This window comes from Peromyscus maniculatus, chromosome 4, assembly GCF_049852395.1.
Source record: "Peromyscus maniculatus bairdii isolate BWxNUB_F1_BW_parent chromosome 4, HU_Pman_BW_mat_3.1, whole genome shotgun sequence".
Taxonomy (NCBI): Eukaryota; Metazoa; Chordata; class Mammalia; order Rodentia; family Cricetidae; genus Peromyscus; species Peromyscus maniculatus.
The window spans coordinates 146,433,009-146,459,896 of NC_134855.1; the positions used below are offsets into that span (position 1 = coordinate 146,433,009).

At 39.5% G+C, this 26,888-nt stretch overlaps 1 protein-coding gene across 3 annotated transcripts in view; it reads left to right on the forward strand.

Annotated features, from left to right (window-relative positions):
- Positions 1 to 26,888, forward strand: part of Chd6 (chromodomain helicase DNA binding protein 6) — a 186,617-nt gene that overhangs the window by 37,170 nt on the left and 122,559 nt on the right. For 2 of the 3 annotated variants that reach the window (XM_006971044.4, XM_076571225.1), the window contains exons 2-3: positions 12,925 to 12,979; positions 22,806 to 23,323. In XM_006971044.4, the coding sequence (XP_006971106.3) occupies positions 12,947 to 12,979; positions 22,806 to 23,323 (551 nt within the window). In that variant the 5' untranslated portion in view covers positions 12,925 to 12,946. Of the gene's footprint in view, positions 1 to 12,924; positions 12,980 to 21,485; positions 21,597 to 22,805; positions 23,324 to 26,888 lie in introns of all 3 variants that reach the window. The other variant, XM_042276720.2, reaches the window with a different exon arrangement.

Consider the following 26,888-nt stretch of genomic DNA (forward strand, 5'->3'; position numbering starts at 1 on the left):
GTATGTTAATAAATAAAGTTGCCTGGGGGTCAAAGCTAATAGCAAGCCATAGCAGAGCTGGGCATTCATGACGCACACCTTTAATCCCAGCACTTGGTAGGCAGAGCTAGGTAGATCTCTATGTGGTCAAGGATACAGCCAGCATTGAAGACATACACCTTTAATCTCAATACCATAGAAGACCTGGAGGGCTGTACATACAGGCAGTGACGAGGCAGTCATGTGGTTGGGTTTACAACCAATGAGAAAGTAGAACAGAAAGTCTATAAAGACAAACAGATAGGAAGTAGCTCCCTTTTGGAGAGGTCTCTTGGCTGAAGAGGCTAGCAGCAGATGGTAAGGCTCTTAGCTCTGATCTCTTGGCTTTCTTTTTTGCATGATTCTGTGTTTCTTACTTAATAAGACGGTTGGTTACATCTACACGTGTGTGCATGGGAACACAACAAGAAATTAACAAAATATTAACATGAATTGACTACTTATTTTGTGAGCTCTTAAGAAAGCCATGAGACTTTAAAAGATGATCAGTAAAATTATGTATTTATCTGGACAGCATCATTGCACACCTGTAATTCTCATACTTGGGAGGCTGAGGCAGGAAGATCTCAAGTTCAGAGTCAACCAAGGCTGTATAGCAAGACCCACATCTCAAGAAGACGGAAGATGTTTATGTGTGTGTATAAAAACTGAAAACTATGAAAAAATAATTAGGTTTTCTTCATATATGGACCTCCTTGGTTTTCATCACACATATCCAGTGAAACCAACTCTTCACTGGTTATGACTGCCTAAGAGGTAATTTTCAAGGCACAGACTGGGCATCTGAAGTCACATCCTCACGTTTGCACAGCAAGTCCTCAGAGCCTTTTCTCCAACCCCTTCTGTTGTACTTGTCTACTCTTGAATAGCACCTTCTGAGGGGTTTTTGTTCCTGTCTTTTTTTTTTTTGGAGCCACCCGGTTATCATTGTTACAGTCTGAATCAGATGTTCCCAGACACGCTTATGTTTTGAGTGTTTGGTTTTCAGCTCTTGGTGCTGCTTGGAGAAGCAGTGGAACTTTGAGGAAGTGATAGAACAGCCAGCAAAAGTGAGTAAATGGGGCAAGCTTTTGAATGTTTCTGTGGTTTCTCCCTCTCCTTCCACTTCCTGTTCTATGTTGTAAAAGATTCTGTCACAACTTCCACCCCCTTGGTGCTACTCTACCTGCCTTCCCTGGCATGGGACCCTCAGGAGACGGCAGCCAGGAGCCCAAATAAGTCATTCCTTAAGTTCTGTCAGGTTGTGGTTACATGGATGCAAAGTGATTGACATAAGAAGAGTGGTACCAGAAAAGTGGAGTGGAGTGATCAGTGTGACTAGACCTGGCCATATGGTTCTTTACCTGCAGAACTGTTTTTTTTTTTTTTTTTTTTTTTGAGAGGAATTTTAAAAAGTTTGGAAATACAAAGTAGAAAAGCTCTAGAATGCTATCAGTAGAGCATAATGGGAGATTCTGGTGGTAGTTCAGAAAATCAGAATTTTGATAGAACTGTGGACAGTGAAGGCCTAGCTCATAAAGATTCTGATGGGAATTGGACTAGAGTTCATTCTTGCTAAGTTCTAGTCATTTTTTTTTTTTTTTGCCCCTGCCCTGAAATATGTTGAGTGAGGATGATTCAAGGATTAATGTGGTAGTAGAAATTTCAGAATAGCACGGTATTGTTGTGGTTATTACTGGCTGCTTTTAGCCAGGCTTACAGTGAGAATTGGAAGAAAATTGATCCAGAAAGATGTGAAAATGCCTAGTTGGCCAGAAAAGCAGCACCTTAAAGTTGCTGACTACAGTAGTTGCTAAAGAGATTAGTGGCTTCAAAGAGAAGCCACACACCCTGTCCTGGGACTGCAGGAAGGGTGCTTTGAAACTCTCAGGAATAGGGTATGGCCTTACTCACCTAGACTCCCAGGATCGAAAACTCCAAATTCATTTGAAAGACTTTATTTACTTTTAAAAAGTTAGTGTTCTCACGAGGGTAGCCTCGGGAAATGTTTTCCCAGGTTCAGCTGTCTAGGCAATCAGAGGCTATTACAGCCATGGTCCAAAGCAGCTGAACTTCACTCAAGCTAGTGTCAGGACTTGGTAACATCTATGTGGTGGTCAGTTTGTTGGCATGTAGAATATAAGACTTACTGAGTCTTAGAGGCTTACACCAAGATTGTTAAGGAAAGTCTAGGAGGCCAGGCAGTGTGTAGCTGGGTCAGATTCCCATGGGGAGTCCCTGACAAGACATGTGTGAAGCTGTGGAAGTGAGGCCTGAATTGCAGTGGGGAATCCCAGGGTGTTGGAGATGCCAGAAATGTGGGGCTTCTGCTGAGGGTACTGTAGTTAAGTTGATATTTTAAACTGCCCTTTGATTTGAGAGTTTGCCAAGAATGTAACTGGTATTTTCTTTATGGCTCTTTTGGCATGAATTCTATTGTTTCTCAGACCAGTTGTCTCAAAAGATAGTGTTTTGTGTCAATCTGAAAACTTGTTGATTGTTATGTCTAAGTAAGTAATTATTTAGGTGTTGGAAGTCAGTAGTTCTAATAATATTTTATTTGCAAGTATACTATGAAATTAAAATGAGTGACCAAACTATACCAATACGGATGCAAATTAAATGAGTTATGTATAATGTAGGGGTAGAATTAGGAGATTTTAGTGGCTTGCCTTAGTAACACCTAAAGAGGCAATGTCATCCGAAGTATTATCCTATTGCCTATAGCGTCTGCCTTTAGATTTGGAGAAACAAATGTTTTGTTTTTCAAACTTTCTACTGAGCAGGGGTTTTCTGTTTAGCTGCTCCGTCACCTTGCTCCCAAAGCTGACTTTATTTGCTTCTGCCAGAACTTTTTTTGGGGGGGTGGGCGCATCTCACTGTATAGTTCAGACTGCCCTGGAATCTGTGGCACCCCTTCTGCTTTTTCTGAGATCATAGTCATGCACCACCCTGCTTGATTTTGTAAGAGCGTCACATCATGCAGCATCTTGTGTCATGTTTGCCCCTTGACCTCAGAACACTCTTCTTTATAGGTTCCAGGGAAGGAGGAATTGGGAATGAGAGAGGTTTGAGAACTGTTTCTCATCTTTAAAAATTTAGAGTTTATTGTTCTTGTTATCTGTTAAACAGCAGTTCTCAAGGCCCAAGGTTGAACAGCTTATGGGAGACTGCAGTGTCCAAATCCATCAGGGTGAAGCATCTCCCTTGGTTTGCATAGGTGGTTTGATAAAGATAGGAAAATATTTAGGTCTCAGGATTTCACCTGTAAAACTGAGAAAGTTTGTGTCAGATTCACAGTTTATTTCCTTTAAACAAAGACAGCATGGGGAAACCTTGAGCTTTTAGAAGTTGTACTTCAATGTAGCAGAGTTGTAGAACTAGGGGAAAAACCAGTCTACTGCTGAGAAGTCTACAGGTTAGTTAGGATTGCTGCTAACTCATTTGCTTTGTTTCTGGGTGTCTTGGATCAGTACTAGTTAGATTTTCTTACCATAAATTGTTCTATAACAGTGGTTTAAAATTCAAAATTATGATATAATGGAAGACTTGATGAATTTAAATGAACAGAATTATAGTTGCATCCCTTAAATCTTTATCCATACTTAGGTATTATATGAATTTATATAAAAGTTTCTTTTTTGTGTAATGTTACTGGAAAGATCCATCCATATTGTCTGAGGTATGTTCTAGTGTCCTCCTGAACGATAGTTATTTCAAGCTGTCTTAATTGCTTCCTGTTTCTTGTAGTCAGGAGTGAAATTATCCTCTGCCACAGTTCTGCCTTTTGCACATGTCCCAACTGCAATTTTCTATTTACTAAATACTCCTTGGAGTATTTTTAATTTCTAGTCAGGTAGCCATGGCTTTCAGTTTGTGTTTCAGGATGTCATATAAATGAAATCACTGAATATACACTCTTTAGTTGCTTCTTTCAGTCAGCATAGTACACTTGAGGTTCGTCTGTGTAGTTCTATTTTATAACTATATTCTAAAAATGTCTAATAGTTAAAATAATTTTTGTAATGTGTGTGCATATATGGCATGTAAGTAAAGGTCAGGGTACAATTTGTGTGAATTGGTTCTCTCTTTCTAGCCATCATGAGGATCCAGGGGTCAAGTACAGGTCATTGGGCTTGGCAACAGATGTCTTTGCCCTCCGAGTCATCTTGGGTCACTTTCTAGATGTTCAGTAGCTTTCTAGAATTTATATTTGGAGTTGAGAAACTTTTGTATTTGTATATGCTTTCTTGGTAAACAGAGGAAATATCTTAAATCATTTTTGATGCCCTGGCATGTTTAAGTTACTTTGTGTAGGTGACTTACTTTGATGTAATAGAATAACTTTTTTAAAATCCATGTAGTTTTTATACATGTTCTGTAATTGAAACAGACCCAGGAAGATTTGATAATTGACCAAAGTATGCTTGTATTCAGAACTTAGATAACTTTACTTCCAAGTCTATACATGTTACTGTTCTACTGAAGGCATTAAAATGTTAGGAGACAGAGGTAGCATGTTAATTGGTGGGTCCTTCAGAGGCTGACTGTAGAAGTCATTGGTAAAAACCCTTTGTCTCCTCACATGGGATTGTCACTTGAATTTTCAGGACTCTGAATCTTGAGTGGGCTTGGCTATCAGTGGACTGTTTTTTTTCAGTTCTGTGTACAAATGTGTTCATTCCTGATTGTCACCTGTTGGCATTATGATATCAGTCTAAAGATAGGAAGGAAGCAAAGGCAGGTTTTAAATGCCCTGATGTGATTTTGATAGCTCTGTAAGGGCCTAGTCATTTCTGATGCTGTCTATAGTAGTGATCTACCAAGCATGTGGATTTTTATCACCAGATTAGTAGTAAGAAATTATTTTCTCAAGTGGAAGAGATGAGCTGGTATTTGAGATTGAGATTTATCCACATATGCAAATGGTCTCGTTAAAACATTGGCTGTGGAGCTGGAGATTTGGCTTAGTGATTAAAAGTGCTCGAGTTTAGTTTTCAGTACCTACATCTGGTGTGTCAGAATCTGTAACTACAGCTCTGAGTTGGATCTGAAACCCTCTTCTGACTTCTGTGGGTACCTGCACTCAACATGCACATACACATAATAAAAAAGAAAAAAAAATTTGACTGTGTGCACAGTTATGCCACAGTCAGTTCTGATTCTGTGTACATGACATTACTGAAGTTTCTATACAATGTGTCATGCCTGATATTACTGAAATGCTTCCATACACTTATGTCAAGATTATAGAAAAGAATTCTAGCAACAGAAGACACTGGATAAAGTCAGTAGTGATTAAATAGCCTGAGGACAGTGATCCAGTTAGAAAAACCTTGCAGTTCACAGTCTACAGCAAACCTCTTATATAGTACTTTAGTCCAGTAACAAGAGTTTCTAGGTGTCCTCGGAAGGTTCCTGTTATTGCCTTTACTGCTGGTTATTTCTTCTTACAGACAAGGTTTAAAATCATGACTCTTTGTGTTTACACTATCTACCTTCAGGAGATCAAAGCTTTTTTTAAAACATGGAATGTTTTGAACACTTTTCTTTTGAAGAGTAGTTTTTTAAAGATTTATTTTTTAAAGATTATTATTTGTGTGCATATGTGTCTGTGTGTGGGTGTGTGCACATGAGTGTAGGTGCCTCAGAGGATCTCCCTGGAGCTAGAGTTACAGGTAACTTCATCACCCAATGAGGTGCTTGGGAACTGAACTGGATCCTCTTCAAGAGCACTGAGTACTCTTAACTGCTTTACCATCTCTCCAGCCCCCAAGAGTGTAGTTTTAAGTTAATATTGGTGATAATATATTCTTTCCTGCAAGGATTGTCAAAGTTTGGAAATGGGGATAGCATTAGTGGTTCCTCACTTGAGACCTTTAGCAAGTGTTCCTAATTAGGCACTAATCCAGTAGAAGAGATAGATTTTTAATCTAAGCTTCAAAAGTTTCTCATTCAGTGATAGCTTCCCTTTAATCCACTTGTGACAAATCCATGTATGATGTTAATGTTCTGTTGATTTACTAAATACATGCAGAAGCAGTGAGAACAGATGTGTTTGTCCTGTTGGTCCTCCTTTAGTCCTATAGATGCAAACAATTGTTGACTGTAGTCATGAGTTTATCTTATCTCTGTGAGATAGTGAAGATCAAATATCTGCCTGAGTTATACTCAAGGAGGTCTAATATATGAACTGTACATCCTAATAGGTGGGGCTACTTGATGTAGCTTATAGATTACCCATTGTCCATTCCCATCATCAACAGGAGGGGAAAGCCCAATGTGATGGGACAGGGTCTAGAATCTTAGCATTCAAGATGCAGACGCAGGAGGATGGAGAGTTATGGTCCAGCCTAGGCTGCATAGAGAGATTCTGTATCAAAACCCAAGGGTTTGGGATGTCATTCAGTGGTGGAATACTTGCATAACATGTACAAGACAGTTAATCCCCCAGCACTGCATATTCATGGATTGTTTAAGCCCTTAAGTATATTTGGAACTGGGCTACCTTTAAATACAACTTCTCACCCACAGATCAAGTACAAGGAAACCTTTAAAGCAAAAAGCCTTTCCTCACTCCAGTTATATATTATAGTTGCACAAAAACATGTCCACTAGATCATATGGTTGTCTTTGAAAGGCAAGAATGGCTACTTGTCATTTGAACAAACACCCTTCTGTTGTTAGTTAGCTGGCAATAAGCTTAGAAGATAATAAAAACACCAGAGCACAAAAATATATTACTGAATGTTTAAAAATTAGCCATTTAAAACAAAGAGTTATAAAATAAAGTTGAAGAGGTTTCCCACAAAGTAGAGCAAGAGATGGAGCAGGACAAAGGGAGGAAAATGTAAGAACGAATATAAATGAGAACAAATTAAAAGTGTGCCTTTGAATTGGAAGGCCCACCATTCATATACAGAGCAGGCATTCCATTCAAAGAACGCAGTAGGGAGGAAATTAGGAAAAAATAATACAAGATCTTTCTATTTGAAAGGACCTACATTTCTAGATTGTAAAAGAATGTACCAACATTGTGGGAAAAATAGTTCCAAGGCATATTATTGTGAAAAACATGTTTCTGAAGGCTTTGAAGAGGAAAGAGAATGCTCCCTATAAATGAGCAGGAATGAGAAAGGCTTAGATCTCACCAGAAGTGGTGGAAGGACATTGCAGCAGTGCTCTTGAAGCCCAAGGAAAATGCCTTCCTGCCTGTTGTTCACTAATAATCGAAACAGCAAGAGGACATGATGTCTTAGAAACTTACCACTAGTCAGGTGTTTCCCAGGGGATTACTGGGAAAATGATGGGATGTGGAGGAGTCAGAGAACATAGCCTAGAGTCAAGTTTGAAGGCTAAGATACCATATAAGGAAGGGTGTTGGAAGAATTTTCCAGGTAGATGGCCTGAGCAGGACCTGAGTGACCAGGGCAGGTGTTAGGACCTGTAGGTAGGTGTTCAGTATTGCTGGATTATGCTGCAAAATAAATAATGCCAGATCAATAGACATGGACTAAGAAACATATTGCTTATGCAGACTCTGTTCTACATTTAAGGGTATTGTTTTGTTTAAAAAAAAAAAAATCACAGTACCTACCAAAAAGCATCTACTTTTGTTAGCACAGTGGTTCTCAAACTGTGGGTTGTGACCCCTTTGAGTCAGATGACCCTTTCACAGGGGTTGCATATCAGATATTTACATAACAATTCATAACAGTAGCAAAATTACAGTTGTGAAGTAGCAGTGAAAATAATGTTATGGTTGGTCATCACAACATGAGGAACTGTATTAAAGGGTTGAAGTCTTAAGATTGAGAATTATGTGTCAGCATTTCAGGGAAGAAATACTCTTACTAGTAATAAAATGGTGTTAGTGAGGGCATAGACAACATGGAGTATAGAGAGACTCTTCCTCCTCCATTACTCTTCAGGAAAGGGCAGGCCTCCCATGGATATCAACCACCCATGGTCTATCAAGATGCAGTGAGACTAGGCATCTCCTCTTCTATTAAGGCTGGACAAGGCAACGCAGGAGGAGGAAAGGGACTTAAAAGCAGTTAACAGAGTCAGAGACAGCCCCTGCTCCCACTGTTAGGAGTCCCACAAGAAGACCAAGCTACACAACTGTGACGTGTTTGGAGGGCCTAGGCCAGTCCTGTGCAGGCTCCCTGGTTGTTGCTTTAGTTTCGGAATCCCTATGAGCTCAGGTTAGTTGATTCTGTGGGGGTTTCTTTTGTGGTATCTTTGACGCCTTTGGTTCCTACAATTCTTCCTCTCCCTCTTCAGGATTTCCAGAGCTCCACATAATATTTGGCTGTGGGTCTCTGCATCTGTTTCCATCAGTTGCTGGGTGAAGCCTCTCTGATGACCAGTGGGCTAGGTGCCAATCTATGAATATAGTAGAATATCATTAAGAATCATTTCACTGGTTTGTTTTGGTTTTTTTTTTTTTTTTGGCCAGTTGTGTTTGATTCTATTCTAGGTCTCTAGGCTATCCCACCTCTGTGTCCTGGCCCTCCAGGCAGTGTCAGGGGTGGTAAGACCCTATCTTTAAAAACAAAATACATTTATTTTAAAAATTTATCTTTAAACATAAAAACTTAATTTATTTTTGAATTAAAAATATTTAAATGATACCTATATATTGTTGAATAGTGTGAACCTGGTGTTTTTCTATTTTTAAGTGTGCATTGTACAACATTGAAGAATTAGAAAATGGCAGAGACATTACTGAAAAGAAGAATTCATGAACTATGCAAAAAGTTCTTACTGGAACCTGACACTCATTTTTTTTTCTTAATAGAAGCATATTTCATGGTGAGCATAGGAAGGAATGGGAACTTTTATATTGTTTGCCTTTTATGTTATTAGCAATATATAGTTCAGAGAAGGTAATTAATTACACGCTGCACTTAGAATTATTGGGATACAGTGAGGAGGGCCCGAGAGTCCTTCAGTTTTCATGTGATTTACAAGTTAGTTTTTCCCCTGAGACAGATTTCCTGGTTTACACATCCAGGTCCTTCAGAAATGTATTATATTATGCTTTTTAATTAAGTGTTGAGATTCTGAATTTGCTATTTGATTTGTTCTTTATTGAGTCACGATCTAATCACAACTTCTGAATGATGGTGACACAGCAACATAGGCCATAAAAGCCATTTCTAATGTGTGCAAAAGCACAAACCATTCCTAGTGATGGCATTCAGCATTACAGGAGATTAGTTGTGGGGTTTGTTTGTTTGGGTTGTGTTGTGTTGTAATGTGTGTCATCAGAAAGCCTTTAAAATGTGAGGTAGTTTAAGTGAGGATGTCTGTTAATTGTGAGGTGCTTAAGAACACGTTTTGAAGTGTCGAGTAAACAGTTATGTTAGTAACAATTGTTCTTTTGTGGGCTTTATTGGTGCTGGTAGAATTTTTCTATATTTTTAATGATTCCATTTTATTGGGCAGAAGTTTTAGTATATATGTCTAGTTATGATAGTACCCTTTTTATTAGCTGTAATTACTTTCTAAACTTAATTTCAGAATTTGTGGTAGTTTGTGAGATAGGTTGAGAATATTGGCTTTTCTGTAATGATCAAGAAATACATGGTAGTGGTGGCTAAGAATGATGATTTTCCTGAGTTTAATAATTTGAAGTTGAAATTAAAGGGAAAAAAACTGTTAACATGATTTACCTAGAATTATGATGAAATGTAGTTTAAAGAGTATTCTTTTAAGTTTTACCTGCTGTGATTCAGAACTGTTACTCTTTCTCTGTGATTGATGGTTGTCTTGCGGTGACTAATTGTTGCCTCAGTGCTGACTCGGACTTACTTAGAAGCATCATGTATTCATGGGACTTCCACTTTTCCCAACTAAGCCAACAGTCTTCCTCCTTGCCTTGCCTGCTTTCCAGCTTGTTATCTCCTTGGCCCTGGTGCTCTTGTCAAATAGCAGCACCCTGATAGGTCAGCCACTAGAGCAGATTATCTTTAACTTTGTCCACTCATGACTCCAGAATGTAGGTGTATAAAAAAGGTACACAAAATTTGATAATAAATACTTGATAATATATTACAAGGAATTTACTTTAAAACTACTTTTGTCGTGCATGTGATTTTACCTCTTACAAAGATGAAAGCAAATTATGTACTAATGAGATGGTTGTAGTTGTTTATTTTTACATAAAGAATTAAATCTTAGCTGAATATATGGCACTGAAAGACATAGAGCATCTTCAGTGTTTTTTCAGAGGTGATTCTTCTTTGTCTGTATGTATGTTTCTGTGTATGCATGTGTGTATGTGTATGCCATGGCATGTGTCAAGGTCAGGACAAATTTAGATGTCAGTCCTTACCTTCCTTGTCTGAGACAAGGTTTCTTTTTGTTTGTTCTGTGTGTCTATGCAGGGTCTCTTTTTGTTGTTAGTTGTTGTTAGCTGCTGTGCTGCATTCTACACGATAGCTGTATATGAGCTTCTGAGGATTCCCCTTTCTCTCCCTCGAATCTTTTTGTAAGAGCACATGCTACTGCACCCAGCTTGCACAGGTTCGGGGTTCAGACTCAGATCCTAGAGTTTGCACACATGCATCACATCCACTAAGCCATCACCCTACCCCTTGAGCAATAGTTTGATTTTATAATGGTCATTGTGGAGAATGCTGCTTCACATAAGCGCATAGTACATAGAACATGACAGAAATGTTTAGGGCCATTCAGAAATACTGGAAATTTTGTTCTAATCACAAGCCAAAATTTACTAAATCACTTTTTTATGAAACTCAAGTCAGCAACTCAAGCAGCATTTTAAAAACTCAAATTCTGGGGCTGGAGAGATGGCTCAGAGGTTAAGAGTATCGACTGCTCTTCCAGAGGTCCTGAGTTCAATTCCCAGCATCCACATGATGGCTCACAACCATCTGTAATGAGATCTGGTACCCTCTTCCGTATACATAATAAATAAATAAATCTTTAAAAAAACCCCTCAAATTCTAATATAATACAATTCAGAGATATATTAATTTGATGTTTATATGCTGGAAAATGGTTAATAGGAAAATACTGAAGTTTTAGTTTTCTATAATAAAGCCATTGTGTTTTGTTATAAGAATAAAACTGTACAGTTGGAAAGCACTGCACTGCGTAGCATCATAGTTGTTTTCATTAGTGCCATGTAATGTGATGGTATGTGCAGTGTAATGTTGTTTGTTTTTTACTCTTTTGAAGGGCCTGCCACCCAGCTCCCAAATAAATCACACACAGAGGCTTATTCTTAATTATAAATGCCTGGCCTTAGTAGCTTGGCTTGTTTCTTGCCAGCTTTTCTTAACTTATGTTAACCCCTCTGTCTTTTGCCTCTGGGCTTTTACCTTTCTCTATTACTGTATACCTTTCTTTCTTACTCCATTGCTGGTTGTGTAGCTAGGTAGCTGGCCCCTAATGTCGTCCTCCTTCTCCCCCTCCTCCTTCCTTCCTCTCCCAGATTTCTTCTATATATTCTCTCTGTCTGCCAGCCCCACCTATCCTTTTCCCTGCCTCACTTTTGGCCGGCCATTCAGTCCTTTATTAGACCATCAGGTGTTTTAGAGGCACAGTAACACAGCTTCACAGAGTTAAACAAATGCAACATAAACAAAAGTAACACACCTTAAAATAATATTCCCCAACAGTGCAAAGAACAAATGTGTGTTCCAAACCAAGGCTGCAGTGAAGTAGGGAAATACTGCTAGGAAATCTAGCTTTTAGATTTACATTTGATTTTGACTAATTTCTGGTAATTGCAATTCAGAAACCTTTTACAGTTGCCAAATTTTTGTGACCACTACATTCAGTTTTGTAACTCTGTATGTCATCATAGCCCACAGCTTAAGAAGTTGTACTTTTAACTTTAAAAAATTATTTTTATGGTAAATTGACCAACTGTGGTTATGTATACTTATGAACTATGAAGTGGTGTTAGGATTTATGAGTATAATATGGAATAATTAAATTGAACTAGGAAACACATATCTACCACTTCAAATACTTCACATTAATTTCAAAGGTCTACTAATGCCTGCACATCACATTCATATGGATGTGATTAATTCTGATGTGATTGTATGCCTCTGGTAAAGTGTTAGGCAGTCTCTAAATCTAGCCTAGAGCCAGTAGCCAGGATTCGATGATCCCTCTACAGTTTGTGTGTGAGACCCATAGGTGGTACTTATAGTTAGTGATGCAAGCAGGACCAGGGATCTTTCCTGTCCTAGAAAACCAGTTGCTGGACTCTTGAGGAGCTCACAAGTCATATTGAAGAATTGTAACAGAAAGGCCATTGTGCTTGGAGTGAGAATGATGGCTTCAGACTTGAGTAGAAAATGAAAACAGCCCTTTAAACAATGAATGATTGTAATACAGTTTACCAAGTCATATATTTACATGGTTTTAAAACATCCAGTATCATAGGAACACTTATAATGAGATGAAAGAGTGCTATCCTCTACCCTGTGTCAACCTGTGTCCCACTCTTAGACAAAGTTACTTTAAACCATTGAGGTCTCTTTTTCTATTGTCTATATTTCTGTTATTAGAATAATTTTTCTGTGGTAAACCTTATATATTGAACTTTTATTTCCCCCAAAGAATGAAGCTTACCTGTTAGTACCCTTTCCTCTTCATTCCCATCAATAAAGTTATACCATTTATTTTTGTTTCTGCTTTTAGTTACCTGGTAGCTTTGATATGCCAGCATCCTTTATAAAATCCTGATCTACGAAAACAGTATTTCTTTTACTTCATCCCATCTAGAACAATAAATTTGGTCTGGTGAGAGTTAGATGTAGACTTAGAGGTCTGGGCATTGTTGGACAGTTATTTGGAGGCAATTTTAAATGTTTTGTGTGAGATTTATCATAATCTTTACCTTTTTGTGTTTTATAGAAATAAAATCTTCCCTTAATTGATGAAAATGAAAATACAGAAGAAAGAGAAGCAGGTAAGTGGTCCCATTTCTTTTAGGTGTTTTATTTGTTCATTGTACCTTATACCTACTGAAGAGGATAGGTTAGCTGTGTGGGCTCACATTTTAACCTCTGGTAGTTTGCTGTTGCCTCTGCTTTCCATTCTCTGCAGAATAATAGAGCTCTGTTGTGGTGAGCCACAAGAATATTACAAGGAGTCCAACTGTACATCAAAGCTGTACCGTGACCAGGCCAAGGGTCAGTCAAGTGGCAAGCCACCTAGCATGAACTATTTGGTGTTACACAGCTTAATATTCAGCTGTGCCTTGTTACGAATTTCTTGTGCTCACAATTCCCATAGAAAGTGTGTGTGAACTTCACTGTTCCCAGCCAGTACTTGGATAAGGTCACTCTGGTGCAAACCATAGCTTTGTTTCTTGTGCTATTGAAGCTTAGACCATCCCCTTGCCTTGAGGCCTAGTGGCTCTCCAGAGCAATTGACTGAGAAGAAAAGAGGTTTTTACATATCAAGGTGGAGCAAGGGTGGAGCAAGATTCCTGAGGAGGCAGAGGACCTAGTGGCCAGGGGGAGGAAGGGACAGGTGTTTTCTGTAGGACAGAATGGCATGGCCAGGGAGAAGGGAAGAACACAGAAGTTTTGTAGATGGTAAGGCAGAACTCTTGTAGAGTTCATCAGAGCCAGGAGTAGAGAGCAAGTACAGATGGAGGGTGAAGAAACAGAGGACGAAGATGAGGCTGGAAGCATAAGAGCTTAGTTGTTAGCAGGACTATGAGAGGGCAGTAAAAGAGGGGACAAAGAGGAACTGAGTGTCAGGACAGAACTGAAGCTATGTAGATAGGATTTCATCCCAGAGAAATAAAATAGAAATAAAGAATTTGGTGTATCTACATTTATTCCTGTCCTGAATGCCTGACAGAGCTGTAGCTGAGTAGATGGAATTTTGTCTTAGTGGAATAAAGTTAACAGGCATAAGAGCATAGTGTACGTAGATTTTTTTTCCCCCGTAAGATATCCCACGCTGGATGTAGCATCTGACCCAGACCCTTGGTAAAATTGCGTAAATTTTCCTCTTTGCTTCAGTCATGTCCATATAGGAGCAATGTAATGAAACTGAATGAGAGTGTTAAAAATTAGCCTTGTAGAAATGTGTCCTCTCTTGGAACAGCTTTTCAGATTTTTCTGAGTGATGTGACCAATTCTCTGTAGTTTTTACAAATTAATCATTTTTGGATATTTAGTTTGCTAAAAGCATTTTCCCCACATTTTGTGTGTGTGTGTGTGTGTGTGTGTGTGTGTGTGTGTGTGTGTATGCATGCACATGAAGTTTATATGTAGGCATGTATGTAATAGCTTATGTGTGGAGGTCAGAGGACAAGTTTGCGGAGTCATTTCTCTTCTTCCACCTTTCTGGAGAGGTCTGGGGCTTCCGACTCAAGCTCAGGTTGACAGGTTTACTCTACAGGTGCCTTTACCCACAGAGACACCTCATTGCCCTGGAAGCACTCTTCTATTTGTACAATACTTAGAACAGTGGCCAGTGTGACTCATTAATATAGTGTATAAATAATTCTTCTCCTCAGTTAGTACTTCTGTTTCTCTGATGGCTTTACTGGAAGGAACCTAGAGAATACCAGTCCGTGTGACTTAGAGAAGTGAGTTGTGGAACTATGTCTCTCTTAGACAGTCTGTCGGATGGGTGGCCTTTCTTTTTATGGAATTGGGTGATAATCTAGCAATGGGGGTGGTGTGGTGGTGGTGGTGTCGTTGGTGGTGTCGTCTGAATCCCTGTCTTGAACTGAGACCCCATGCAAGGTGGTTGGGTGGGACTAGCCACCTTTTCTTTTCCAGTCTCCTCCTTTGAACTCTAGTTAGAGACAGGGGCATGTGGGGTATCACAAGATTATCCTCTGGATGGCCTTGTTGGGGAGCTTGATTTGGAGAAGTTACTCTTCTCAGTGTGAGTTATTCACAGGAAAAGCAGTACTTGTATCTACACATTGGTTTTCTCTTTCCTGGTGCTACAGTGAACTGGCAGTTGTAGGTCAGCACCACAGAAAAGGAATTTATCCTAGGGTGCACTCTGACAGTCTGAAGCTGTGTACAAGTTCTTCAATTACTGCTGCGTTTATGATCAAGAAGATGGGAAAGAACCACATATCCATCAAAAAAAGGACCATTTAAATGTATTGTAGAATATACCCCAAGCCCTCAAAATTGTTGTTAATCATGATACGCAGGCAGGCTTATAGTTCTTAAGGCAATTTTCATGTTTAATTTTTAGACATTTTTTAAGGTGAGTTATTATGTATCCTTAGAGGAATTTTTATTTTAAACTTAATAGTAATGGTTAGTGAGCAGAATGTTTGAGGTGGTGTTTTCTGTTTTGAGTTGGTTTGTTGGTTTCTGTGTTTGTATTTGAGATCGTCTTGATAAAGAAGTAGAGGTTTATGTGTAGTTGAGGCTAGTGTTGAGCTTGAGATCAGTGTGCATCAGCCTCGTGAGTGCTGGGACTATAGAGTTACCCTACTGTGTCCTGCTTCAGAGTGAGACTTTCACTTGAAAATCACTGTTAGCTGTGTTGAGGTCAGGGTGAATAAACAGGAGGAACTGATCCTGTGCCTTCTGTCAGTATTTGACACTGGGTCACATGGACTATTGAACTGCAAAAATTCAGTGCATGAAAATGGATTGCTAGAACTGTAGGCTCTGGGACTGAGTGTTTATCACACAGTTTTGGGCTGGATAGAAAGAGCTTCAGTCTTCATAGAGTGGGATTGAAATTCCTGCTGTATCACTTACGCTCTTGGAACAAGTTCAGTCTCATTTTTTACCATGTGGAAAGTGGTTAAATGAGATAGTTAAGTACTTAGTATTTGTTATGCCAGTAGCAAGCAAATCTTTAGTGTGTAACAATGTGAATAGCAATCAAGCTCACTTTACCCTAATTCTGAGATGTTAGAGGCAACACTAAAAGGCTTAGGCTCTAGCCCAGTGGTGGAGCACTTGCCCAACATGAACAAGGTCCTGGGGAAAATGCTGACACTGGAGAAAGAAGCAGGGGGAATGGGGAAGTCTGCTTTAAAAACATCCATTCTTTAAAAAAAAAAAAAAATCCTCATTTCTTCTAGTTTGTTTTTCCACTTCTTTGAAGAAAAATGGCATGTAAATGTATTCTGATCTTTAAAAATTCTCATTTCCTTGTTCAAAATTTTATTGGGAAAAATTAAAATGAGATGACAGGTTTTTACAAATTAATCAAAATTCAGCAATAAATAATCATGCTTCTTATTAACTAGAAGGGGCATAACAGGTGGCATGCCAAGAACAAAGGCTTTAGAAATTGACTTTGACTTTGTGTTGCCAAAGGAAATGTTGCAAAAAAAACCCAGAACTGTGAAAAACGAATCTCTTGCAGTCTTTTTATCTGTGTTGACAAAATAACTAAACTTTCTCTAAGAAGTGTGTGGAGTTTAATTACTGAGATTACCAAACAATACTAGGCAGGCAAAAGTTAGCTAGAGAAATGAGGTGTGACTTGTAATAATGAAAGCCTGACTTTTACAACTGAGTATACTTCTTAAGTGGACACAACCTTACCTTAGTGAAAACAGACCCATCCTGATTCTTTTTTTTTTTTAAACCTCAACTCATTGTTTGCTACTATTTTATAAATATGACAGGTATGAGATGTGATATACAATAGTAAGGGTAAAGGTTTACTGTAGTAATCTAAATCAAGGAATCCAGTTTTTAAAAGGTAATATTAAAACTTGGAGCAGTAGCCAGGAGGTAATGTAGACCTGGTGACTTTGGGAGCCCTTGCTTCCATGAACAAGAGCTGAGCAGACATAGCTTTCATTTTTAGGTCCTTGAGAAAACACAAAGTTGGTGGATTGGGAAGAGTAATTCAGATGAGCAGTGGGAATCTCAGACCTTGATGAGACAGTTAGACCATACTTTCTTTTTTGGAGTGAATATGTGTAACTAGAGTTTTCCTGCCTTGCCCACAGTCAGGACAAATCTCTGTCACCCGCCAGTCCCACAGCTGCTCAGACCCCACCAAGTAAACACAGAGACTTATATTGCTTACAAACTGTATGGCCGTGGCAGGCTTCTTGCTAACTGTTTTTACATCTTAAATTAATCCATTTCTATAAATCTATACCTTGCCACATGGCTTGTGGCTTACTGGCGTCTTCACATGCTGCTTGTCATGGCGCTGGCAGTGTCTCCCCCCACCTTCCTGTTCTCTCGGCTCTCCTCTCTGTTAGTCCCACCTATACTTCCTGCCTAGCCACTGGCCAATCAGTGTTTTATTTATTGACCAATCAGAGCATTTGACATACAGACCATCGCACAGCAAATATGAACCTGAATTATTCACTAAGCAAATATTGCTGAGTTTTCCACATTTATTTATGCAAGAAATATTTAAGTTCTACCTCAGGCCAGGTTTAGCAGTGACTTAAATGTTTTCTGAAGAAATGCATATAGTCTAATTATAGAAAGGCAGTTAAAGTAGGGCATGGTACATGCCCCAGAAGAACCAGGGTTTTACATTGTGGATGGAAGGGTGTGGTCTGGTATTAGAATATAGGTAAGGACACAGGTAATATCAGCTCCACCAAATAATTGGAATATTTTAGGAAGAGTGAGGTCAGTTAGTGTGCTTCAAAGAACTGAACGAGGAAGGAAGAGAGTAATTATAGGTAGATTCAGGAAGTACATGGTAGTAAGGGAGAAAGGGAAGGCCTAGGGTGGAGTGCTCCATTTTGGTGGTGGCAAAAGGCGAACTAGAGTAAGCTTGGTGGATTTAGCCAGCTGCCATGTTCCTAGCGCAGTTTATCTGTGTCTTCTAGCAGGAAATAGAGAGCTCTGATCTCTAGGAAGGTGTTTACCACAAAAACAATTGTGGAGTCACAGCATTGGTTGAAAATAGTGAGTGAGGAAAAATAAGAACATTGATAATAATGTGGATGAGTAAACAATTGATTTTGAGACTTTTCAGCATCACTGGACAGAGAGCAGACTAGCACTAATCAGACCTTCAGTTTGTTTGCCATTGGAAGCGCCTTTCAGCATATTTAAGAGTGATGCTAAATTGCCCTTTAAAAACAGTTTAAAACATTGTCTTCATTAGTCAGAAAGATTTAAAACAGACTTTTTCCAACTCCTGAGAGACAGAAAGAGAAAGAGAGAGAGAGACAGATAGACAGACATGAACATTGAATTCTTCCTGTCTCTTCATATATTTCATAGGACACCCCCTCCCCCCAATCATTCTGATTGGTTTCGTATTCTGAAACATACACTTGAGGCCAGAGTGAGGCCTGCATGGTAAGACAAGGATGACTCATTGCCTGTGAAGTACATGAAGGAAGAAGGCACTCTATTCTCAAGAGAGCTAGTGAAGAGTATTGGTTGGTGGACCCATGGACAAGAATGGGGCCAAGGTCTTTGCTTTCTGTTTTTCCCTCTTACTCCCCTGGCTTCTTTTTCTTCTAGTTCTTCTTCACTCCAGTACCTCTACATCCACTGTCCTCCTTCCCATTATGGGATATCAGTTTCCTAGGAGCAAGGTTATCAGCTTCCTCTTCAGTAGTACACACACACACACACACACACACACACACACACACACACACACACACCACTATTATATATATAGTGGTGTGTGTGTGTGTGTGTGTGTGTGTGTGTGTGTGTGTGTGCGTGTGTGTAAATTTTTCTTTTAACTTAGGATTTTACCTGTGATAATGGACAAAAATGGGCTGTCTTTTTGAAAACCATTACCATCGACTATAATCTTTTCATTTGTTCTTAAACTTTTTTAATTAAGATGAATCTGGTTCCTCTAGATTTAACTGTTTTCCAGGACTATTGTGGGTTAATGAGCTTGGATCAAAGGAACAGCACTGTTTTTTGTTTTTTAACACTTAGCCCCTTTCTTTTTCATTTTTTGCTCTGTTCCTAGACTCTCATCCCTATTTAAGTTGTTGTTGTAAAGCAAATTATTGTTAGTCCCTTGTGGTATACCATCTTCCGTTTGTTCCTTTTAGAGCCATTTCAAAGTGGAGACACTGACATTGGGTTTAGCACTCAGGCTTTTTGTCTCCCCCTGACTCGGAAGTACATCAAAGAACTGTTTTTGTCTTAGGTTTTTTTGCTCCTCAGGAATTTTTCCAAGTTCTCAACATAAAAATACTTGTGGATTACTGACCCCAAAATTTGTATTTTATATTTTTATTACTAATATTTGCCTTTTCCCCTTTATAACATCAAGCAATTGTGCTCGTCCCCTTTTAGAAAGTGTCAGCTCTGTCACTAGAAATTTCGCCATGGCAAGTTGTTTCATCTCCTGTCTGTAAAATTGGTAGAGGTTAAGGGGGCTGTCCCTGGATAATTATCTATGACTCCTGTTACTGGAACTTCACAGGTAGCAGATAGGTTTAGCTTAGTAAAGAATTATCTGACTTTTCCCAAAGCAGGGTATACACTCACACTTAACATGTTTAACCAAGTCTCATACAGCTAGTCTGGTGACCTAATAATCTATTAGGGTTCTGTCCCTGGGAGGTCATACATTTTGCCAGAATTTGAATCCACAGCCCTCCCCTCACTAGCTGCTTGTCTAGAGTACATGCATCCCTTACCATTACTAATTCTCTACTCCCCGTACAGACTGGCATCTTTATACTGACCTTATTAGATGGTTGTGCAGGTTAGAGGCTTTATGTCATCTAGTATCTTCGTAGGACATATGCAGTGAATGTTAGCAGCTGCTGTAGTAATTTTCTCTGGATTTAATTCCCTCTACTACTGCCCACTTCCATCTTCTTTGGAAAGCCCTATCCATGAGTAGAGACCTTGTCATGAGGCACAGGAAGAGACAGTGTCACTCTGACCTAGAGCAGACTATCTTGGTGGAATTCAGTCTTTAGGCTTTGAAAGCCTCTTTAGTAAGCAAATAACTGTTTCAATTTGTCCCCTCACTTTTAAAAAATTTATTTTCAATTTCATACATTACATGATGCTCCTTGATCAAAATCGCCTTCATTACTCTCTCTTATCCTTTCCCCCTTCCATCACATCTTTTCTTCCTACGAAGTCCTCCTGTGTTCGTCTTTTTTTTTTTAAAGTTAGAATTGCCTGCATGAGTATGGGTAGGAGTTGACTTACTTTGATCAGACAGTGAGCTGGTGACTGTACCACTCAGCAGTATACTTGCTTCCCTCCAGCAAGCACTAACTGTTCTTCGCTACAGCTCCTGAATAGGGTAGGGCTTATGTAGGCTGGTAGCCACCATTGCTGTGAGTTGTGGCTGCAGCAACCATGTCCTGTCCAGAAGATAGTGTTTTGTAGTATTCTTTCCCATCCTCCAACTCTTAAATGGTTTCTAACCCTTCTTCTGAGCTCTTCCCTGAGCCTTGCAGGAGGTGATATAGATGTCCTGTTTAGAGCTGAGTATTAAACACTCTCAGTTTGCCAACTCCTGCACTCGAAGAAAACTTGATCTCTAAGGGTCAGATATCCCTGGCACAGAATTCACTATTGTTCCCAGGATGAGCACATAGTAACTCCCTTTTTTTCTTAAAGTACTGAGTCTTGAAAGAATAGCTGTTATCCATATGATTTAGGCTACATTATTAGCAGGACTTCACTTACTGTAAAGATCCAAAAGAAGACCTTTCTTTTCTTCAGTGTTTTTCTCCCAGTAATGTCAGTGCTGTGTTGTGAGCCTCAGACTCCGAAAGAGCACTAGAAAAAGAGACAGGGTAACATGCAGCTGAATTTGCAATGCTTTTATTCCTATTGTGGGCCAGGAAGTATAGGTACATGTAAGACGAATCTTTAAAGGTCTTATTAATTAAAAAAACCGGAGCCAGATATTGGGGTGAAAACTGAGAGATTAGAGAAGCAGAAAAAAGCCAGCTACATTCTTACCGCTAGGAAATCCTCAGCCAAAGAGAGAGCTATTTCCTGTATACTCATGCCTAAATCCTTTCTGTCCCTGCCATTTTAATTACTCTCCACCCAGCCACATCACTTCCTCTTTCTGCCCAGCTCTATCACTTCCTGTCTGTCTGTACAGACCCTCCAGACCTCTATGGTTAACTAGTGCTGGGAATTAAAGGCATGTGCCACCACACCTGGTTCTGTTCCCAGTGTGACCTTGAACTCAGAGATCCAGATGAATTCCTGCCTCCCAAATGCTAGGTATACTGCCTACCTTTATGTTTAATATAGTGGCTGGCTTTTTTCTCTGATCTCCACACAAGCTTTATTTATTAGAACACAAATAAAATATCATCACAGATATATCTTGGGGAACCAACATACTGAAGGAAAGCCATACTACCTGGGAAAAGTGTTTGTGGTATATAACATGCCAGGCCTCTTTATAGGAGAGCAGGCACTCACAAATGGTGCTGTTTCTAAACTATTACTAGAATGCAATTTTACCATCTTCTAGAAAAGCTGGCCTTCCTGGGCTCTCCCTAAGTCATTTCTTTGTTCTAGGTCAAGGAAAGAATGCCATTCCTGGAGCGAGCACTCACATTGTTACTGGACCATTGCCAACCTTACCTTGGTTATGAATAGCAAGTACTTTTTAGAATACCAGACCTAAAAGTATGAGATGAAACTTCCACTTCCAAAGTATTGTTTCCTTATAATTGTTCACGGTGTGAGACTATGCTTTTACTTAATGATACTCAAAAGTAGCTTTGAAATTTCCTTTTTAGTGCTATCTTAGCACCTGTGACATACTTCTGGCATTTGTCACAATAAAACTTCCTTCTATTTGGGTAGTTTGATTTTTGCAAGTGGGCAAAGTTATTTGGGATTGAGTCTAGTGGCTAAGTTCGGTGGAATGCAGAACAAACCTAGTTTTAGTTACTACCAAAAGTAAAACTGTTGGGCCAACAAGATGCCTCAGCAGATAAAGGCATTTGCCACCAACCGTGACAGTCTGAGTTCAGTTACCAAGACCCATATAATGAAAGAAGAGAAACAATTCCCACAGGTTGCATTCTGACCTGTGTGCGCATGTATGTGTACACACAAATAAGTAAACATTAAAAAAGGAAAACTTGGAATGATACAATTTTTCTTGTTCAGAGTCAGCCCAGTTTAGTGTTGATGCTTCTTGGTGACTAATAAGAATGGGTTTTGAGAGGTAGAGGAGTACATGAATCTTGCCTCCTCACTCCAGGAACTCACCTTAGTTCATGGCCAGGAGGTCTCAACATACTTGAATAGTAGCATTGTTTGTGAGTAGCATAAATCCCATTGCAGGTCTCTGCAGTTTGCCTAGAATTTGGTGGCACTGAAGGTTTTTTTTATGGAAAAGTATTATTGACTTCCTTGTTTTAGATAAAATGCTAAAAATAATCTTAGATTTCCTCATAGAGCAAAGTCCTTCCAATTTTTATATGCTAATTATATACTAAATTAGAATTTATGTGATATGTTTGTGTGGGTGCACATGCCATGGTGCACATACGGAGGTAAAAGGGCAATAGCTTCTTTCTTTTCTCCTTTACAAAGGTTCTGGGACTTGAACATGGGTCCCAAGTTGAACACAAGCACCTTTACCTCCTGAGCCATCTCAGTGGCTCACATACTAACTTGTGACGTATCAACACCATGCCACTGCTGCATAAGGCACAGGCGGCTGTGTCCTGCTTGCTACTTTATCTCAAGGCCTAGTATACTGGGACTAACATAGTAGGAACTCAGATACTCACTATATATTGACTAAATCCATGTATTCAAACCTAATAGTAGCTTTTGTATGGAGCCGTGAAGGAGTAATGTGCTTGTTTTCTTTTCTCACAGTTGTCCAAGTTAAAAGCTTTAAATCACTCCCCAATGTCGGATGCCTCTGTTAATTTTGACTACAAATCACCGTCACCATTTGACTGCAGCACTGATCAGGAAGAGAAAATCGAAGATGTTGCCAATCACTGTCTGCCCCAGAAGGACCTTTATACTACTGAAGAGGAAGCTGATAGCCTTTTCTCTAGGAAATTGATATCCCATAATGGGATGGAAGATAGTGGAGGCAGAGGTACTGCAGTGAAGAAGAAACGGAAGAAAAAGGATCCAGGAGAGCAAGAGGGAACAAAGGGAAGCAAGGACAGGGAGCCCAAGCCAAAGAGGAAACGAGAACCTAAGGAGCCAAAAGAATCCAGGAGGGCCAAGGAGCCCAAGAGGGCCAAGGAGCCCAAGGAAGCAAAGCAGAAAGATGGCGTGAAGAAGCCCCGGAAGCCCCGCGAGGCCTTGGGTAGCAAGGAGGCTAAAGAGAAGAGGAGCTGCGCTGACTATGTGTCCAGGACGAAGTCCAAGAAGGCCAGGTGTGTACCTTCCTCCTTGTCCTTGCCTTCATGGGGCTCTTTCTCTTTACCGTTAGCCCAAGCTCCTGGGCCTGACTTGACTACCTCTGCTGGTCCAAGCTTTGTACCTCACTAACGTGAGACAGTGAGGGGGATAACTCCTGGCGTTAATAGAAGATGTTGTTTTCTAATTTAATATCTGAAATTATACTTAAAACATTTTGCTTTTAGGAAACTTCAAGAATTGCTAACCCTCTTCAGAGTCCAACCATCCTTTTAATCTGTACCTAGTTTTTAGCATTCTTTACATAGTGGCTGGTATCCTACCTCAGGTGTAGATGTGCTCTTTAATGCCTTGTGGATGTGTTCTTTATGTCCTATTAGCTTTCAACCAAAAATGAGCCTCCTCTTACCTCCTAATCATATAATTTCTTGGTATTCATTTTGTATTAAAAAAGAATTTAAGCTGGGTGGTGGTGGTGTACACCATTAGTCCCAGCACTTGGGAGGCAGAGGCAGGCGGATCTCTGAGTTTGAGGCCAGCCTGGTCTACAGAGTGAGTTCCAGCATAGCCAGGGCTACATAGAAAAATCCTGTCTCAAAAAAACCAAAAACCAACAAACCAAACAAAAAATAATTTAAATGTTAACTTATCTAAAGCATACTGCATAGGACACCCGGGTCTGATGGCAGGGATATTTAGACAGCAGTGGTGTAGAGGGAGGGGGTGCACAGCTGCGGAGTCCGTGGCCGTCTGGCAGGGCCATGGGCAGACAGAACTCTGTGTACAAGGGAGCTAACTTTCTTCCCCAGGCTCCATGCTCTATTGCAGGATCATTTCTGATCTAGTTCCTTAGTCTGGCACAGTTCCTGACCCTTCCATAGCTGCTCAGATATTCTGAATAAATGAAACCAGAGATGAACCTGTATAGATCACAGGCCTAGGTACAGATTCATTATAATAGTGTGTAACGGGAGAGAACATGCAGCACTTTTCACACAGAGAAATCAGTATTTGCTGTTTGCATACAAATATAATGTCTTTTTCAAATTATTTCTGCATAGCATTGTATTTAGACTTTTTGAGAAAATAAAAACAAAAAAATTATACTCCTTAACTCAAAGAACTTAAATTTCTGTAGTCTAAATACAGAGGCAAGGTGTTTGTCTTTCTGTCCTATCAGACCATGACATCTTAGAGGTTGCTGTGAATGTTGAGAACATAACATAGTTTGGCCACCAAACACCTGTGTTGGGGCAGAGCACAAGGAAAGATGTGGTTAGAAAGTGTTTCAAATGCTGAGTACTGCAACTTCAAGTTTGCTTTATGGTATGTCAGGACCAGATAGATAATTCCTAATCCAAGTTTAAATGTTGCTTCATAATATTCACTCCCATGGGGATTCCATCTTTATCTATCAAAGAGGCTTGAAGGTCGATGGGTCCTAGGGATGTAGCTGGCAGAGAAAAGCTATAAAATAATGTCTACCTTGGAAGGCCAAGAGGGGCAGGTAAAGTTGGTATTCAGACTAATGGAAACTGTAGAGGCTTTTTTTCTCATTTAACCTAGGAAGGATATGCTGATCTCCATGTTTTTTAGGGTAAAAGAATGTTTGAAGAAGGAAAGTCAGACTAGTGGAGTTAGTGAAAACTGTAATGAATTATAAGTGCCTGAGAATTGGGGTAACCAGAGGAGCTGTCCTCTATGCTTTGGAGGACAGTGGAAAGATTGTTTGTGGACTCACCCATGTTCTAAACTCTCATGTTCACAGTTTTTTGACTTCTCCTCAAAGAAATTCATACTGACATTATATAAGATTTAAAACAAGTTAATAATATGTAGACATTGTTATAGATTCCATTTCAGAAAATAGGAAATTATTTGATGAAATAAAGTTGAATATCAAATGTGGAGGCAAAATCAAGATTCTGACTGATAAAGACCTTAACAGCATTAGATTAAAGGAGTGTGATTTTCATCTAATTAAACAAAATAAATGAATGAGTTGGGGAAGTACTTGTCCTTTTGCAGGCTGTTAAAGGACAGTGAGCTCTTGAGCTTTAGAAGTCCAGGAGGCGTCGTTTGGAGATTGATAGGTAGGTAAGGATGGCCATCTCTTGAGAAATGTGGGCACGTTATACAGGCTTTGTCTGTGTTTTAGGGCTGTATACTCTAACTTGGAGTAATACTGTTCTCTGTAGCCCAGAGATAGGGTTTTGAACTGTTTAGCTTTTGATTTCTTTTCCTTTGCATCTTTGTAAAAATTGTTTCAGTTCCTTTAATTAATGATTCCACCAGTCAGCATAACCAGTTTTTAGTTATGGAAGGGTATTAATTGATCTTTTAAAAAAGATGTTTTTCGTGTGTGTGTGTGTGTGTGTGTGTGTGTGTGTGTGTGTGTGTGTGTAATTTACTCTTGTAAATTGACTCAAGTACTTGTTTTTATTTGAGCAGTTATTGATTTCAAACCCGGGTAATACTTGATGGTTATAAATGATTTACTGGTTGCCTGGATTACTTTAGGAGCATGGCCCCTGGTTTATAGACTTTCGGCCCTCTCCTCCTTCAGTTCTTACTACAACTACCCAGTCTTTCTGAAGCATTACCCTTGTCTTAATTATGTTGTCAGTCATGTCAGTGTTAAATCAAACCCTTTTTCCTCTGTCTTGATTCAAAATCAGTTGAGAAGTAGCCAACAAAGCAGGAGATGCAGTGGTCAGCTTTATTATGAACTCATATCACCGTGTGGCTGGAATCAGGCTTCTTGTTAGGTACTTCAGTTAGATGCACTCCTATAACTGTAGGCAGAGAAGGATGGCAGTACTGAGCCAGGAATACTCCCAGTTCTGAGGCTTGCCGGGCAGGTAGGTCCCCAGTTGGATAAATGTTTCCAGTATTGTACTCCTTTGATGAGTAAAGCATCTTTTTCCTCACGAAAATACAGGAACAAGAAAAGGGAATTTCTTCTTCAGTTTATATTTGCATAGAAACTTCTGGTTGTTACAGTTGCCTTCAGAGCAAACCCTATTCCTTTCTCGATTACTCAAGAATTTGGAGGTCTGACTCCTATCTAGGAACAACCTCCCTAGCTAGATTGCTCTCATAAACCCTTGAAGGTACTCAATTTTCTTGTAGATTGCTCTTACTGTTTCTCCCAGCCATAATGTCCTTTTTCCTCCAAGTATCCCGAGTATTTTCCATTCTTCAAGTCTGAATACAAAACCCAGCTCTTCCATGAAGCTTCCCCCAAATTAATGTGCTTATGTGTCCCTTCTGAACTTCTATAGCCCTTGGAGCCTCCATTTCATTGTAAATTATGGGCTTTAGATCTCAGCAGACTGAAAAGAATCTAGTTCAACTCTGCCATACTGCATTCTGGGAAGAAGAGACCTACAGAGAAACTCATTCCCAACAGACATTGTAAACTCAGGCCTCCTGATTCTTTGTCTTACATACTGTCTCTGCAACGGGCCCTCACAATGGTTAACTTTGGTTTTGGTGTATGTATGGCTTGTTAACCTTAGTAAAAGTTAAGTACCTGAGATCAGGACCACCACTCTCTCTGTCCCTTGTTTCCTCAGGGGC